The sequence below is a fragment of the Phascolarctos cinereus genome, unplaced genomic scaffold (assembly GCF_003287225.1).
Source record: "Phascolarctos cinereus isolate Bilbo 61053 unplaced genomic scaffold, phaCin_HiC Scaffold_4;HRSCAF=312, whole genome shotgun sequence".
Taxonomy (NCBI): Eukaryota; Metazoa; Chordata; class Mammalia; order Diprotodontia; family Phascolarctidae; genus Phascolarctos; species Phascolarctos cinereus.
The window spans coordinates 492,002,642-492,020,233 of NW_027555847.1; the positions used below are offsets into that span (position 1 = coordinate 492,002,642).

Sequence of the window (17,592 nt, forward strand, 5' to 3'; positions counted from 1 at the left end):
GCATCTCGCACGCCGGAGGCGACCAGGGCTCCTGCTTTAGTCTCGGTGATAAGAGAAAAACCAGGAGAAGAAGGAGAGATTGCGGCGGCTCCAGAGGCTGCTGCTGCGGGCAGCCGGGAGAACGCGGGGTGGGGGCGACTGTCCGATCTGGAGAGTCCCGTTCCCGGGAACTGGACGCCTTGCTCCCGATCCCGAGATGAGGGTGCGAGGCTGGAGCGTCTGAAGCTGTGGCGCCTTCGCCACCGCCGCTACGCAGGGTGTTGCTGCAATTTGGTGTCCCTTCTCCGCAGGGAAGGCTAAGCCGGGGCTCACATCCTGCGCTTCACCCCGCACCGGCCTCCCCCTGCTGCCTTTTCCCACCTGCGCTCCCGCCCCATACTCTGATTGATAGCAACACCCTCCACCCCCCAGTTACCCTCCTTTTCCCATCTACTCTAGCTTTCATCCTGTCCCCTTATTACCCCTCCCCCGCCAAGTTCATTCATTCATTCATTCATTCTGTATCTACCCTTCACCCCGACCTCCCCACTTCTTTTTCTCCTATCTCTCCTTCCATCCTCTCCCGACTTCGGCTTCCTCTCTGCAATTTGCGGGGTGGTTTAACCAGTTCATGGGAGTGTAAGGCCTGGACAGTGCCCTAGTGTTCGGGATCGAGCTCGGCTAGTTAGGAGGAGGAAGATGTCTCTGCTTAAGTGGTTGCTGCGGGTCTCCAATCGCTCTTTGCTCGCCTTCATCTTCTTCTTCTCCCTCTCGTCGTCTTGTCTGTACTTCATCTATGTGGCCCCAGGGATCGGTAAGCACTAAGGCATTCCTTTCCTTAGACCAGGGGTCATAAATCTCCACACACTGGCACCTAGCAAAATCCAGGAAATTACTTTCTTTAGAGAAGATAATTTGGTTATTACTGGGGTAAGGGGTCTTTAGGAAGTAGTTTACTTGAAACTTTATACCACTGGATATAGCATATTTCACGGTTCTGTTGATTTGAAACTGACTAAAACAATTTCAAGTAAGTAAATTGAGGGTCATAAAATAGACACAACTTCACTGTGAATGCCCCGATTCATTTTTTATGTATTTATGACAGTGTTATACTGTACTGACTAGGTTCACTCCATCACCCCAGCTCCATGCATAATCCTAGTAATCTTAAAAGACCTCTAGTTCATTAGCTGTGGAGTAAGGTAGATTGAAAAGAGGAAGCAACCACAAGGAATTGTTTTTTTAGGTAGCTGAGAGTTTTGGAATATATTTACTGAATTTCCAAAATAAAATCAAATGACAGTATTCCTCTACTTTACGGACTTCAGGGAGAGTACCATAGTCTGTCTTGACCAGTTAACACAGCTGCTCCCTGTGGAGATATTAAATATGTTTGCATTTCAAGTGATAGATTCCCCCCCCCCACCTGTTTGGGTGTTTTCAGAAATAGAGCAATGTTAAATATTAGAGTGAAGATTATATTCTTAAACCAAAGATATATTAAAATTCATGTCACAGACCGTATCCGACTCATGCTTCTTTGCCATTGAATCTAATATACAGAACTAATGGTCTACTCAATGTTTTAAATGATCATTTCCCTAGGGTTTTTTCCTCCACTAACTTGGCTGGTTGACAGTCTACCATATTGTTTAAGGGCTGTTTCATTCTGGCATTATGGCTAGGACCTGGGAGTATTTAATGTTTATGGTAATCCATACATAATGCATTTTAAGTAGTTTTGCTGTATTTCTCCAAATGCTGATTTTATTTCTCACTTATATGCTTTCTGTTTTATTCATCATCTGTATTAAAAACCATTGACCATGTAATTTGAACATATATATATTTGGAAAACTCTCAAATTTACATATTGTTGAGTCCTGAAAATTGTAGTTTCTAGTTGTGTATATCTGAGGGCAATTAAAAAAACACATAGCTTGCATTTATATAGTGATTTAAAAAATTTTCAAAGCACTTTACTTATTTGATGCTTACAACAGGTCTGGCAGGTAAGTGCTATTATCTCTATTTTTTCATATGAGGAAACTGAGTCTGAGAGAGGTTAAGTGACTTGTTCAGGGTCATACACCTACTAAATAGCTGAGGCAAAATTTGAACTCAGGTAAACCTGACTCCAGGTGTCTTGAATAATGGTTGGTTTGAGTAATTGCCAAGGTGGGGTGGGAGAGAGTGGGAAAGCAGCGTCATGGAAAGCTGGGAGAGATTACTTTCTATACTAGCATTCTTGAAAATGGAATTTTTTTTGGTCATTTGATGTTCAGATTTTTTAGATAGAAATAATATTAAGATCTGATGTCTGAGAAACCTTAAATTTTGCTGAAATCTGGTGTATCTTAAAAAAGAATTTTGATATAGCATGAGTACTATAATTGTTTCCCCAAAATGAAGTAAAACATTTATTAAGTTTCTACTATGTGCCCAAGTGCTTTACAGATATCTCATTTTATTCCCACAATATCTTTGGGAGGTATTATTATGGAAACTGAGGTAGAGGGAGGTAAAATAACTTGCTTAGAGTCACACAACTAGAAAGTGTCTGAGGTTAGATTTGAACTCAAGTCTTCCTGACTCTAGCCAGACCCAGTGTTCTATCTATTGCACCTGACTCCAGGCCCATTTGAGGTAATTTCCATCACAGGAAAGAGCTCATGGCACCGACTTCACCAGCAGTTAAGAAAGCTCAGTAGAATTATTTAGCCAATTTATAAGGCAAAAACCATAGTAAGGTTTACTTTCTTAAAGGCCTGTCATTTTTTGGGTCTTAAAAACCAATTTCTCATGATCTGTGCTTTGTGATCTGATTCCTTAAAGATTGTGTCCTCTAGTGTGCTCTTTCTTGAGGATACCTAATTCTTTGAAACCTCAGAGAAAAATTACTTGACTTATAAACTACAGTATTATTCATTTAATGGCAATTTGCAACAATCAGCTTTATTGAAAGTAATTTAAGTTCTTTATAAGTCATACAAAAATTAGTGGATTGAACCTAATACTTTATTCTGAGGACCATTTATACGCACCTATCTTTTCCTTTGGTTAGTAGTTTTGAAGGGCTTTCCAAATACATTAAAATGTTATACATATGATCTCAAAATTTAATTGGTCTGAGAACCAATGTTAGTGAAAGATTCAGGCTGCGTACTAATATACCATCCTTATCTGAGCATATGTTATGTGTGTGTAACTGTACAATAGAAGATCAATTTATTCACTTCTATAAAATCTTTAGTAGCAGTAATTATAGCAACCAGGTTGAAATGACTTAGGCTTACTAATATTAGAGTGTGATATTTGTTCAAAGTCTGGAATTGGACTTCTTGTATAGTATGACCCTTAGACTTCATTAGATACATAAAGCATTATCTATTTTTCTATGGGTCATTTGCATCATTTAAAATCAGTCAAGAAAAGTAAAATGCTAACTTGTAAATTGATATCCTTTTGTTCATTTGAATCATTTGGCAAGATGCAGTACTGTGAAGTCAAAATAATCTCACTGTTCATTAATGGCAATTAGCATGACACATATATATCAGGTTTTGTTTAGACTATACTCGTGTATTAGTGATCTGTCTTTGCAGTAGTAAAAGATCATTCTGATACTCTACTTATAGGATATGACCTGCATTGTTTGTAATAAATTATTATAGTATAATTAATTGTGGCCTTCAACATTTCTGAAAAGCCCCAAAGGAACTTAGTGTTTATTTGCTTCATTTGGTGTCCCAGCAGTGATGCTACAGGGATGAGGACTGGACTGTGATTTCATTGCTCTTTTACCACAGCATGGCAGCACCTTTTCTGCAACATTTGGTCAGAGGGTTGCCTAGAGCACTGAGAGGTTCAATTCCTTGCCCCAAGTCATACAAGTAGTATGTATCAAAAGTGACTCTTAAACCCAAGTCTTCCTGGGTTACTAGCCAGCTTCCTATTCACTATGCAATATAACAATAGTAGTTAATAGCTAACAATTATGTACTGCCTATTATGTGCCAGGCACTGTGCTAAGTTGATCTTTACAACAACCCTGGGAGGTAGTTGCTGTTATTATCCCCATTTTACACATGAGAAACTGAGGCAAGTGACTTGTCCAGGGTTACACAGGTAGGTATCTGAGGTCACATTTGCATTCAGGTTTTCCTGACTTCAGGCCCAATATTCTATCCATTGTGCCACCTAGCTGCCTCAAATTGAGACACAGCCTCTCTCCTAAAGACCCTATAGGTATTGTAAATGATGGATGTGTGTTATTGTTATGAAGAGAGAGTGTCAAAATGTGCTTATGAATTAAACTTCTTTTTTTTTTTTTTTGCTTTTAGGCAATTGGGGTTAAGTGACTTGCCCAGGGTCACACAGCTAGTAAGTGTCAAGTGTTTGGTCTGAGGCCGGATTTGAACTCAGGTCCTCCTGACTTCAGGGACGGTGTTCTATCCACTTTGCCACCTAGCTGCCCCTTGAATTAAACTTCTTTAAAGAACTATCTTTTTTTTTTTTTGCCTTCTCTGTAGAAGAGATAATGCTCAAACTGATACTGTTTTTTATGAGGACAAATTTTTCTTGGGCTTATACAGTAAATATTTATTGATGTTTATTGTTTTTTATTAAAGTGTTTATCAAACACTTTCCATGTGCCAGGCTCTGTCCTAAGTGTGGAGATAAAATAAGGAAAAGAAAATTCTCAAGGAGAAACTCAAGGAACTTGGAAATCTAATGGGAGAAGATAGTACACAAAAGGAAGCTTAAAGGGGGTGGGAATACCAGAGGGTGTGATGCATGGGGGCATGATGAAGATGATGATGGACTTGAAACCAAGCAGAACTGCTGGTGGAAGAATGGCTGACATTTTGAGTCTTTTATGAAGGGAGAGTGTGGGGGGAATTTTTTGTTCTGTCCTTCAATCAGAAAGGCAGAAGCAACTGAGATTATTCATTCTCTTAAGTATGGAAAGAACTGAGGTCTACAATCCTAATACTATTCTTAATATGTAGCCTGAAGAGGGGAGGAAAAGGACCTTAATGTGCTTTCACACTTACAGCTCAGCTGTGCAAGTAATTTGTAAAACATTTCCCCAAATTATCAATTCAGACTAGCAAAAGAAATATAGGCATTTTCTTGTTTATAAACTTAAATGCTGTAAGAAATTAGTTTGCAGGGTAACATGAAGACACATACTACCACTGAGTTGTCTATGGTTCACATTTTAAAAAGTGGACATTGCTATAATTCTGTTGAGACCTGGTCATGGTTATGTAAAGTTTCCTATACTGATAACACCTATATGCAGTGTTGATGTAAGTAGCAGCGGTTGCAGCCTATACCTTCTTCCATCAATGCTGGCACTGTTACAGATGCTTCCTCTCAGGTTCTGATCTTCTTGGAACTGAGACTCAAGCAGGGGTTTGAACTCTGTGTGCGTGTCAGAAAGAGAGAGAGAGAGAGAGAGAGAGAGAGAGAGAGAGAGAGAGAGAGAGAAATAGGCAGATCCTTTTGGCAGTCTGGTGAAGCCTATGGGCCTCTTCTCAGAATAATATTTGTTGCCCAAATTCATAGTGGAAGGAAGTTCTGAATTTCAGTTAAAGGTTGATAAAAATAAAGAGTGATTTTTTCCTGATCCCAAATCAGAGACTACTAAAAATCCACCTAGGGATCCCTAAGGAGTTTGTGGACTCCAGGCTAAGAACCCCTGGACTTGTGGCATGATGATTTCAGAGCAATTTCCAAGTCATCCTGTATATATCATGTACCAGAAATGACTGCAGTAATTTTCTTGCTGTATGGACAAATAAGATGACAATTACACAGAAACAAATAGACATAAACATTTACCTAATCAGAGCTAGTTTAGTGTTGTGAATATTATCCCAGACTAGAGAATCAATTATTTGATTTTGCTTCTATACTGGATACAAGAACTCCTATCAGTTGTCTACTGGCAAACCAAACTGGGCCCCCTTGGATCTGTAGTACGTAGTTTAGAGAGCATAGTCACTTCATGGGTGACCAAAGAATCTTTAGTGAAGGTAGTAGATGAAATGAGATTGTTAATTATGAACATTGCAACCACTGTATATATGCATGTATGTACGTATATGTGTGTGTGTATACATATGTATGTATGTTTTATTGCTATTTGGTGTAAATTGATCTAGAAATATGATGACCTAATGAGAAATTTAGGCCATTTTTAATTTTTAAATTTAAATTTGTTATTTTTTTTTTTACAAATACCACAAACATTAACATTTTAACATATAAAGGACAGAAAAAGAGGACTACTTATGAAACCATGAATCTATTATGGACATCTTGTTTTTGAGTATATCATAATTCAATACATTGCCAGAGGCACCCTGCTTGTTTGTGGTCTTTTTCCAACTGAAATTCCTTCAGTTCTCTTCTGTGCATAACCACTCCCCCCCCCCAAAATCCCAACAACTTAATTGAAACAATTTTTTCCCTCTTGGGCATCACTATTACTAGTCTCTCCGTCCACCCCATTTAGAAACCTTCTTTTTGTTAGGAATAATTAGAGACAAGCAAGACAAATGGATATTTTGGTATGTTCAAAAAAGTATGTCTCATTCTGTAGGTGGGAAGCAAGTTTCATTACCAATTTTCTGGAGTTAATCATTGCACTGATTGGAGTTCTTAAGTTTTTCAAAGTTGTTTTTCTTTATATGGTTGTTGTATAGAACAATATGTCTAGATTCCACCTTTGGGCATAATTTCTATGAGAGAGGTCCCACATTGACCAAAATATTTGTAGCAGAGCTTCTACTAGCAGCAAAGAACTGGAAACAAAATCCATACCCATAACTGGGGAATAGCTAAACAATTGTGGTATGCGAGTGTAATGAGATATTACTGACAATCTACAAGCATTTTGGCCCGACGCTGTGCTAAGTGCTGGGGATATCCCAAGCACCTGGTATTTCTGGCAGAGGAAGGAGGTATGAGTTTATGGAAATCAGAGACCCTCATAATTTGCCCCTTACATCTTTCCAGTCTTCATATACCTTTCTTCTTACTTCTACACCCTGTACTCTGTGAACCAGTGACACTGGCCCCCTTGCTGTTCCTTGAACAAGGCACATTCTGTCTTTCAGTGCTGCATTTTCAATGGCTGTACCCCATAACTGCAATGTTCTCTCTCTTTATCTGCACCTCTTGGCTTCCTTCAAATCTCAGCTAAAATCCTACCTTCTACAGGAAGCCTTTTCTGATTCTCTTAATTCTAGTGTTTATCTCCAGTTTGTCCTATATATAGATTGTCCGTAATTGTTTGCATGTTGTCTTCCCCATTAGATTATGAGTTCTTTGAAAGCAAGGAGTGTCTTTGCTTAGCATGGTGCCTGTTACCTAGTAGATATTTAATAAATGTTTGACTGACTGACAAACGTGTGGTGGTGGTGGTGATGGTAGGGGTTGCGGTTGCTCCTGGAAAAACAGTATCTTCCATTATTCCTTTCTTAGCCATGTGTCACCAGCCCAGAAATTTCACTGGGTAGACTAGGCTAGTTTGACTCATGGTAACAGTTAGGAAGCATAGTATATTGGAAAGAACACTAAATTAGTAGACATGAGACTTAGGTCCTAGTACTGGCTCTTCCATTATCTAGCTGAGTGACCTTGGCTAAATCACTTTATCTTTTTGGGCCTCAGTTTCCCAGTCTATAAAATAAAGGAATTTAATTCAATCTTTAAATTTATGCAAAAATGAAACAACCATTCCTATTTTTAAAAATTAAATTTAATCTTTCAATTAACAAGAATTTATTTTCTCTCCCAACCTCTTCCTCCAACCAGTTGAAAAAGAAAAGTAATATCCTTATAATAAATGTGTAGTCAAGCAAAACAAATGCCCGTATTGGCCATGTCCAAAAATGTGTCTCATTCTGCATATTTAGTCAATTGCCTCTTTGTTAGGAGATGGTTATCATTCTTCATCATTGGTCCTCTGGAATCATGGTTAATTATTGCATTGATAGAATTCTTAAGTCATTCAGTTGTTTGACTTTACAATGTTGTTATTGTATAAATTGTTCTCCTTGTTCTGCTTACTTCACTCTGCGTCAGTTATATATATATATATATATATATATATATATATATATATATATATATATGTATATATATATATGTGTATATGTATATATATGTGTATATATATATGTCAGTCTTTGCAGGTTTCTGTGAAACTGTCCTCTTCATCATTTCTTTCAACAGAATAAATATTCCACTACATTTATATACCACATTTTTTTTTGTTCAGATATTCCCCAATTGATGGGCAGTTCCTTAGTTTCTAGTTACTTGCTACCACAAAAAAGAGAAGTTATAAATATTTTTGTATGTATAAGGCCATTTCCTTTCTTTTATTTCTTTGGGGGTATATGCCTAGTAATAGTATAGCTGGGTCAAAGAGTATGCACAAATGGGGTACATTTCCAAATTGCTTTCTAGACTGGCTGTGCCAATTTATAGCTCCACTGACTACATTAGACATTCTGCCTTTTCCTTCCTGACAGGGGTAGGCTGGAGTGTTTAGGGGTTCAAGATATTTGAGGATACTAGGGCCAGTATTACCCTTTTGACCTGAAGAAGAGGCAAGGGTTAGAGAGAAAAATTCCCAATGCCAAAGTGTTGTCATCCCTTCTCTTGGATTTCTGTTGATGTAACCATTCAAGTAACTACAGGAATTACTAAAATTCAAGGTAAGGAAGAGGATAGAAGTCATGCTGTCATGATCACCCTCCTTTTATTTTTTTGAAGAGATTCTGTATTTTAGCGATCATTATTTGGTCATAGGAGACCTGGAAGAGCCTTTACTTGATTTCTAGTAGTGGTTAATTTGATCTAACACTCAATTTATGGGGCTTCCCAGCATGCTCTTTCTGACAAACACTTCATCTCTTTTTTGGTTCCTTCCTGGGGAGAGGAGAAGCAGGCTAGGTTCCTTGAGTATATCTACTTGAGCCTAGGGCTAAGCTCATATTATTACCATAAAAATTTTTCTAGCAATCAGTTGATTAATAAACATTTAGTAAATGTTTAGGTGTACCATGTACCTGGTGTAGAGCATCAGACCATAGAGTGCAGGAGATGGGAGAAGTAATGTGTGAGAAGACTGAAAAGGTGGCAAGGCGTCAATTTGTAAACAACTTTAATACTACACAAAGGAATTTGTATCTGATTCTGTCTGTTCAGAGCTATAAGTACAGTTCAGTTTTCAGAGTGACTTAAAGGCAGAGAAATGTGAATTGATTCTTGTATAAATCAGGAAAGTAAAAGTAGACAATTTTAAAATCGTTTGTTTACTGATTTAAATCTGAAGGGTTTATTTCTTGTAGACAAATACCCCCATTCTCTGGTAAAGACATGCTATTAACAGTGTGTTGAAATTTGGATAGAATCCTTTAGTAAGGAAAAGAAAAACAAACTATAATTTTTTGAGTTTTTCCAGTGTTGTTGTATTCCATGCTCTGAACTCTCTTCATTTTCATTTTTCTCAATATATTCAAGGCAGAATTCATGAGTAAATGGATCAGTATCTTTCTGTTTTCACTTTATGAAATCTGAACTCATTCATGTTCAGAGATTTTTAGTATCTTTGCATGTTCATTCAGGGTTTGATTTTTTTAAAGTGGGAAATCTTATTGTGAGTTTCTTAACTGATTATATTTAATCTTGTTAGTAACTAGCTTTTCCTCCCCACCCCCATCTCCTCCTGGCTTTCTTAATTCAATTTGAAAATTGGGCAGAGCTGCTTTTAACCTTTGACACTGAATTTCTTTTAAGGCCACTGGTGTTCTACATAGTGGTCTATTTTTAAAAAATTAATTAATGTATTTATCATTTATTCATTTTTAAATTTTCGTTTTCAGATTTTTCTCCCTCTCTCCAGCCCCTACCCTAACCATTGAGAAAGCAAGCAATATGATGATTATTATACATGTGAAGTCAAGTAAAACATTTCCATATTACCCATGTTGCTAAAAAAAAACAAGAAAAATAAAGTGAAAAAATATGCTTCATTCTGCACTTAAAGCTCTTCAGTTCTCTCTCTGGAGATGGATAGCATTTTTCATGAGTCCTTCAGAAACTGTTATGGATTATTTAATTTATCAGTGTAGCTAAGTCTTTCACAGTTGATTATTGTTATAATATTGCTTTTACTGTGTAGAGTGTATTCCTGGTTCTGCTTACTTCACTCTGCATGAGTTCATGTAAGTTTTCCCAGGTTTTTCTGAAATTATCTTGCTCATCATTTCTTATAGCACAATAGCATTCTGTTACAATCATATACCACAACCTGTTCGGCCATCCCCCATTTGATGGACATCCCTTCCATTTCCAATTCTTTGCCACCACCAAAAGAGCTGCTATAGATTTTTTTTTTTTATGTATGGGTCCTTTTCCTTTTTCTTTAATCTTGTTTTGGGTATTGCTGGATCAGACCTAGTAGTGGTATTGCTGGATCAAAGGGTATGCACAATTTTATAGCCCTTTAGGCATAGTTCCAAATTGTTTTCCAGAATGGTTGGACCAGTTGACAACTCTTGTTAGCAATGCATTAGTGCACCTATTTTTCCACATCCCCCCCCATCATTTGTCATTTTTCTTTTCTGTCATGTTAGCCATTCCAGTAGGCGTGAGGTGGTACATCAGAGTTGTTTTAATTTGCATTTCTCTGATCAATAGTGATTCAGAGAATTATTTTCACGCAACTGATAGCTTTTATATCTTCCTTTGAAAATTGTTCATATTCTTTGACTGTTTTACAGGTGGGGAATAGCTTTTATTTTTATAAATTTGACTCAATTACCTATATTTGAGAAATGAGACCTTTATCTTAGGATATAGTGAAAGATGTTGGTCTTTCCTAATTTGTGCCAGACTGCTTTCCAGTTTTCCAGGTATTTTTGTCTTGCCCCCAAAGCTTGGATCTTTGGGTTTATTAAACACTAGATTATGATGGTCATTTACTTCTGTATATTATGCACCTAATCTGTTCCACTGATCAGCCACTCTATTTCTTATCTGGTACCAGACTGTTTTGATGATTACTGCTTTGTAGTATAGTTTGAAATCTGGTACTACTAGGATGCCTTTACTTTTTTTTCTTTGATTCTCTTGATATTCTTGATTTTTCTGTTCTTCCAGATAAATTTTAATTTTTTTCTAGCTCTATAACATAATTCTTTGGTAGTTTGGTATGGCATTGAATAAATAAATAAATTTAGATTGAATTGTCATTTTTATTTATATTGGCTTGGCCTACCCATGAGTAATTAATATTTCTACATTTGTTTAGATCTGCCTTTGTTTATGAAAAGTGTTTTTTAATTGTACCATATAGTTCTGTTTGTGTGTCTTGGCAGGTAGACTCCCAAGTATGCAGTTATTTTAAATGGAATTTTTCTTTCTATCTCTTGCTGCTGGGTTTTATTGGTAATATATAGAAATGTTTATAATTTATGTGGATTTATTTTATAGCCTACAACTTTGATAAAGTTGTTAATTATTTAATTAGTTTTTGGTTAATTATCTAGATTTCTCTAAGCATACTGTCATTTGCAAAAAAGTGATAGTTTTGTTTCCTATTGCCTATTTTTATTTCTTCAGTTTCTTTTTCTTGTTTTATTGCTATAGCTAGCATTTCTAATATAATATTGAATAATAATGATGATAATAGAGATCCTTGCTTCACCTATGATCATGTTAAGAAGGCTTCTAATTTATCCCCATTATAAATAATACTTGCTCTGGGTTTTATGGTAGTTTATTTTAGTTAAATAATATGATATGATATAAATTTTCATGTGTTAGAGTAATAGTTTCACATGTTAACTATTTGGTAAAATACTCTGTTTAAGTTAAATTGGTATTGTAGTTGTTTAGAAAGAGATTCCTTTTATCTTGGACAATTTACACTGATGGTCATTATGCAGTAACCCAAAGAACCTCATAGTGTCTCCCACCTAGAGCTTCTCCAAACACCCATTCCCCAGGACATCACTAAACTGCATTTTGGGAAAAATAATCAAATTTTATTAAAGTTATTTAATCTTGACTAGTGAGTCAGATGAATATAGGGATAGGAATAGGGATTGGACCTCTATTTCATTGGATCTCTCCATCAGTGTAGGCTAGTTCTCTGCCACTTGTCTTAGAGAGAATTGTGTAGAAGAGCACTGAGAGGTTAAGGGCCATGTAGCCAGTATGAGTTAGAGATTTGAACTCAAATTTTATTGGCTTCAAGGCCAGCTGTCTTTCTAACTATGCCAGACTTATTCTCAGATGTGCATACCACGAATGTACACATAACATCTGTTTTGTAGAATTCCCATTAAAGAAGAAATTGTGAAATCATCTGCTATGCAGGATTTCCAGTGTCACACAGCTAGTAAGTGTCTTAGGCCAGCTTTGTACTCAGGTCTTCCTGACTTCAGGCCTAGTCTTTGGTGGGGAGGAGACAACATGCAAACAACTATATATAAATAAGACACATACAAAATAAATGAGGGTAGTCTCAGAGAGAAGGCACTAAGATTAAGGAGGACTGAAGCTTTTTGCAGAAGATGGGAGTTGAGGTAAGGCTTCAAGGAAGCAAAGGAAGATTCATAGTTAAGGAGAGAGAGCATCCCAAGCATGGGGGTGAAGTGTCTGCGAGGAGACAAACTGTAAAAATACAGAAATGGGGAGATGGAGAGTTGTGTTTGAAGACTAGCAAGGAGGCCTGAGTCACTGGATTGTAGAATATCTGGAGGGAGATAAGGTATAAGAAGACTGGAAAGGTAGGAAGGGGTGAGGTTATGAAGGAATTTAAAAAAGCCGAGTGCACTCTGGCCCCTGGGAGCCGTAGAGTTTAGGATAGGAAGGGGCTTTGCCATCTTCTTCATACAAAGAGCAAGGGGGAAGAATATTTCCTGTTAGTTTGGAATTTTCTGTGAGGATGAAAATTGAGCAAAGATCTGCTTAAATCTTCTGTGATGAAATATGAAATTCTATGCTGTATTATATTTTACCATTTTAAAAAAATTATTTATTTGTAGTTTTCAATATTCACTTCCATAAGATTTTAAGTTCCAAAGTTTCTCCCCATCTGTCTCCTTCCCCCACCCCAGGATGGCATGCAATTTGATATGGGCTCTACATATACATTCATATTAAACATATTTTCACATTAGTCATGTTGTAAAGAAGAATTAGAACCAATGGGAGGGACCATGAGAAAGAAGAAACAAAAAAAAAGGGAGAAAATAATATGCTTCAATCTGCATTCAAACTCCATAGTTCTTTTATAGCATTTTCCATTGTGAATCCTTTGGAGTTATCTTAGATCCTTGCATTGCTGAGAAGAGGTACGTCTATCAAAGTTACTCATCACACAATGTGGTTCTTATTGTATACAATGTTCTGCTGGTTCTGTTCACTTCACTCAGCATCAGTTCATATAAGTCTTTCCAGGTTTTTCTGAAGTTGGCCTGCTCACCATTTCTTCTAGAACAATATTATTCCATTACAGTTGTATACCACAACTTGTTCAGCCATTCCCCAACTGATGGACATCTTCTCAATTTCCAATTCTTTGCCACCACAAAATGTATTCGACCATTTTAATGAATACGTGGAAACTTTCCTTAATGATTGGGAGTTTTTTTTTAAAAAAAGATTATTTGAAGGCAACTTATTCATGTCTTTGTGCCTTTATTCACTGTTTCCATTGTCTCTAATATACTCCTTCCTTACTTCTATGAACTCTTAGAATCTCTTTTCCTTCTAAACCCATCTCAAACACTACTTTTTTACCTGAAATTTTTCCTGATCCCCCTCAGCTGCTAGCATCTTTCACCCAATTACCTTTTATTTATATTTTATAAAGTTACATAAATACATGTTGTCTTCTCACTGAACTCCTTGAAGGCAGGAAGTATTTCCTTTTTGTATGTGTCCTGAGGACCTAGCACAGTGCCTGGCACATAGTAGGTGTTTCATAAATGATCATTAATTATTTGATCTATCTTGTAATTCTGACTATCTCATGGCTTTATAAGAATTTCAGGTATTCACTTTTCCACCCTGTCTCTACCTCTGCCTCTACCCTGGAACCTGTTAATTATGAGTTCCAATTACTCAAGGTTGGTTTAACTAAGATTTGTTATTTTAAGTTATAATTATAGGCCATGGAAACACTTTTAAACAATAATAAGTTAGTTTGCCTTAGATATTTTTGTGCTGTATTTACTTAACACTTTCTTACTGAGAAATTGGTTTTTTCAACACTTTGTTTTCTTATGGTTTTTGGCCTTTGGGGAATAGACCTCTAAGGATAATAATTTAAAGAAGGCTGTTTAATTATCAGGAAATTATTTTAACTTAGCTAACTGATTTTATATTGGTTTCTAAGGGCATAATGTGGCAGGTTTTTATTCATTCACTACTTCACCATCATTCTAAAAATTATAATATTGTGAACTATTATGAAACACTGTCACAGGTGATTTCAAGATCACATATTCTCATCAGTTTTTGATTCTGATATCTTGGGGCATAAAAAGCATGATTTTAATGTCTAATTCCAAATCTCCATTATCATCTGGTTTCAAGATATTAAGCAGTTTTTCTGCTATGTTTGGATGACTAAACTTGGTAAAATCTACAATGCTCAGAGCCTAATTTCTTAACAATTATCAGTTTTCTTCATTTCCCAGTGTGTTGAAATGAAAACATCCCTGGTCTTGGACTAAAAACCTTAGTTTGGTGTATACTAACTGTGCTGCCTTGGAAAGTCAATTAACAGCTCTGTGCCTCAGTTTTTTCCTTTATAAAAAAGAGATGATAGCCATGTCTGTTTTGCAGTATTGTTGCAAAGAATGCAGTTTATAAATTTTAAAATGTGATATAAATGTGGGGATTGAAGACAGTATTCTGAAAGACATCTTCAAGAGGCTGGTAATCAAGGGCAAACTTCCTTTTTTGTGGTTTGAAACTACTAAATATATTAAAGGTTTTGTCTGGAGTGAAGAAGGCACTGTGGTTCTTGAAAGATTTTGAGTCAGATTGTTTATTCTTCATGACCCCTTTTGGGGTTTTCTTTGCAAAGATACTGGAGTGGTTTGTCATTTCCTTCTCTAGCTCATTTTACAGATGAGGAGACTGAGGCAAACAGAATTAAGTGACTTGCTCAGGATAACACAGCTAGTAAATGTCAGAGGCCAGACTTGAATTCAGGAAAGTGAGTCTTTCTGGCTTCAGGCCTGGCACCCTGGCACTTTATCTGCTGTGTCACCTAGCTGTTCCTTTGAGTCAGAAGACGAGTTCAAATAGGGTCTACAACTTGTTACTTGTGTGATATAGCAGTCCCACAGTTAAAAGAAATAGTAATGTCTTGCCTGGAGAGAACAAGATTTAGCAAAAACATGATAGCTCTGCTTAAGTATTTAAAAAATTATCTCATGGGGGAAGGATTTAGGAGTTATGCTTAGAAATTGCAAAGAATTAAGTTTAGGCTTGATGTAAGGAAAATCTTTGTAACAATCAAAAGAATCTGAAATTGGAATGGGCTACCTCAGGAATTAGTAGGGTTCCCCTTCCTTGGAAGTCTTCAATCAAAGGCTTAATGGCCATTTGCCAATTAAACTATAGAGAAGATTTCTGTGCAGTCTAAACTGTAAACTTCTAAACGGTAAACATCTAAAGAGGGTCTCTTGTCACTCAATATTCTATGACCTTCAGCAGGCCACTTAGTCTTTCTGGGCCTCAGTTTCCTTTATTTGTAAAATGTTAAACTTGATCTGTAAGGTCTCTCTTAGTGATCCTGTGAAAATACAAGTAAACAAGGTACTTAATTCAAAAAGGGTAAGATTTTCAGAAGTTCATGTTATAGACTTGGTGAAGGCAATTTATGTATGGCAGCTGATCATCATTTTGAATTCCTTTGTTGGGGATTTAATCAATTAAGTCTCCTCATCATTTACAATCCTAGGACCATTGATTTAGAGCTGGAAATAGCCTCAGATAGTATAGTTTCATCCTTTCTTTTTACAGATGAGGAAATTGAATCCTAGAAAAAGTGTGTGTGTGTGTGTGTGTGTGTGTGTGTGTGTGTGTGTGTGTGTTTGTGTTATGAGGGTGGGAAATTAGACCTGTGATTTTTGCAGTGTAGTAAACTCCTAAGAGAGGAAACTCCCTCTACCTATGCAGATTGTCAATTGTTCTGTCACTTAAAGTTGTGAATTTCTTGGGATGCTGAAAGGTTAAGTGTTTTGTCCAATGCTACAGAGCCAAGATTTTAATATAAGTTGACCTGACCCCAAGGAAGGCCTTCTAACCCCTATATAAGGCTACCTATCTCACTTATTAGTGTAATAAACATTTGAATTGAATTAAAATTACTTTCCCAAGGTGGTTAATATCTGGGTGTTGACCATTTTATTTTATTTTATTTATTAATTTATTTTGATTTATCAATAATCACTTCCATATTCTTTTGAGTTTAAAATTTTTCTCCCCCTTCCTCCCTACCACCCTCTCCAAGACAGTGCATAATCTGGTATAGGCTATTCATTTACATTCCTATTAACATATTTTCACATTAGTGATGTTGTAAGTAAAAATTAGAACCAATCGGAGGAATCATAGTGTTGACCACTTTATCAGAATTATTTTTAGAGGCAGCTTTTTATGGAAGACAGGAAAAGGATAGAACAATTCGAGTGTTTTATCATGTTGCCAGTAGTACCTTGTAAAGGGTTTTCTGGATTTTAAAGGATGTTTTTGTTATTGGAAATCTAGACATAACAGAATATAGCTGATGCTGTTTTCATTTTCTAATCAGTCCTCTCCATTAATAGCCTACGGAAGACCCTGAAATTTCCCTCCTTGTAAAAAAAAAACCTTTTGTATATCTATATATTTTTTGTTCTTTATTGACTGTCCTCAGACCAAGTCCTCTGACTTTAATATAAACCTCCCATATTTTCTTTTCAGTATTTCACTAGATTAGAAGCTTAAAATATGGATACTACCTCCAAGAGTGCTGACTGCAACCCATCCATCCTTTGCAACCCTTGTCCTTATCCTCTTGTAAATACATACCAGGGAGTTCATCTTGTATACTAGGAGCCTCCCTCTGATCTCCTGACATTACCTAGGTATCAATGCATCTGTTATCTATTATCCTTTCATCCTTTTCCTGCCTCCTTTTCTGGTAATAGATTGCTTTGATATCTTTTATAGTACTTCTAGGATGCAATTTGTTATTGTTCATAAGCCCTTTGGGTGGCTTATAGTTTTGATTTCTTGGATATTGTAGTCATATAGCATTGTTGGAAGAATATTTGTGTAAAATAGATGGGATTTTATTTCAGGGTACAATTTTCATCATTGAAATTTCTGTGTAATTTATTAAATATAATCCAACCCACCTTCTTTCTATTCAGTTTATAGTTCATTGTCTCTCTGTAGTGTCTGTCCAAGAGTTATGTACTAATGGGCTGTCCAATGTATAACATCATCTGAATAATAGAACTTTATCCATTTGTGTGGATAGTTAGGCCAAACTCATTTGAAGGCTTAATGCAG

General features: G+C 36.4%; 1 protein-coding gene across 2 annotated transcripts in view; it reads left to right on the forward strand.

Annotated features, from left to right (window-relative positions):
- The first annotated feature begins 304 nt into the window (after nt 1–304).
- The window catches only part of B4GALT6 (beta-1,4-galactosyltransferase 6), an 82,029-nt gene continuing 64,741 nt past the window's right edge, over nt 305–17,592 (forward strand). The window contains exon 1 of one of the 2 annotated variants that reach the window (XM_020992554.2): nt 305–793. In XM_020992554.2, coding sequence (XP_020848213.1) covers nt 679–793 — 115 coding nt within the window. In that variant the 5' untranslated portion in view covers nt 305–678. The remainder of the gene's footprint in view (nt 794–17,592) is intronic. The other variant, XM_020992552.2, reaches the window with a different exon arrangement.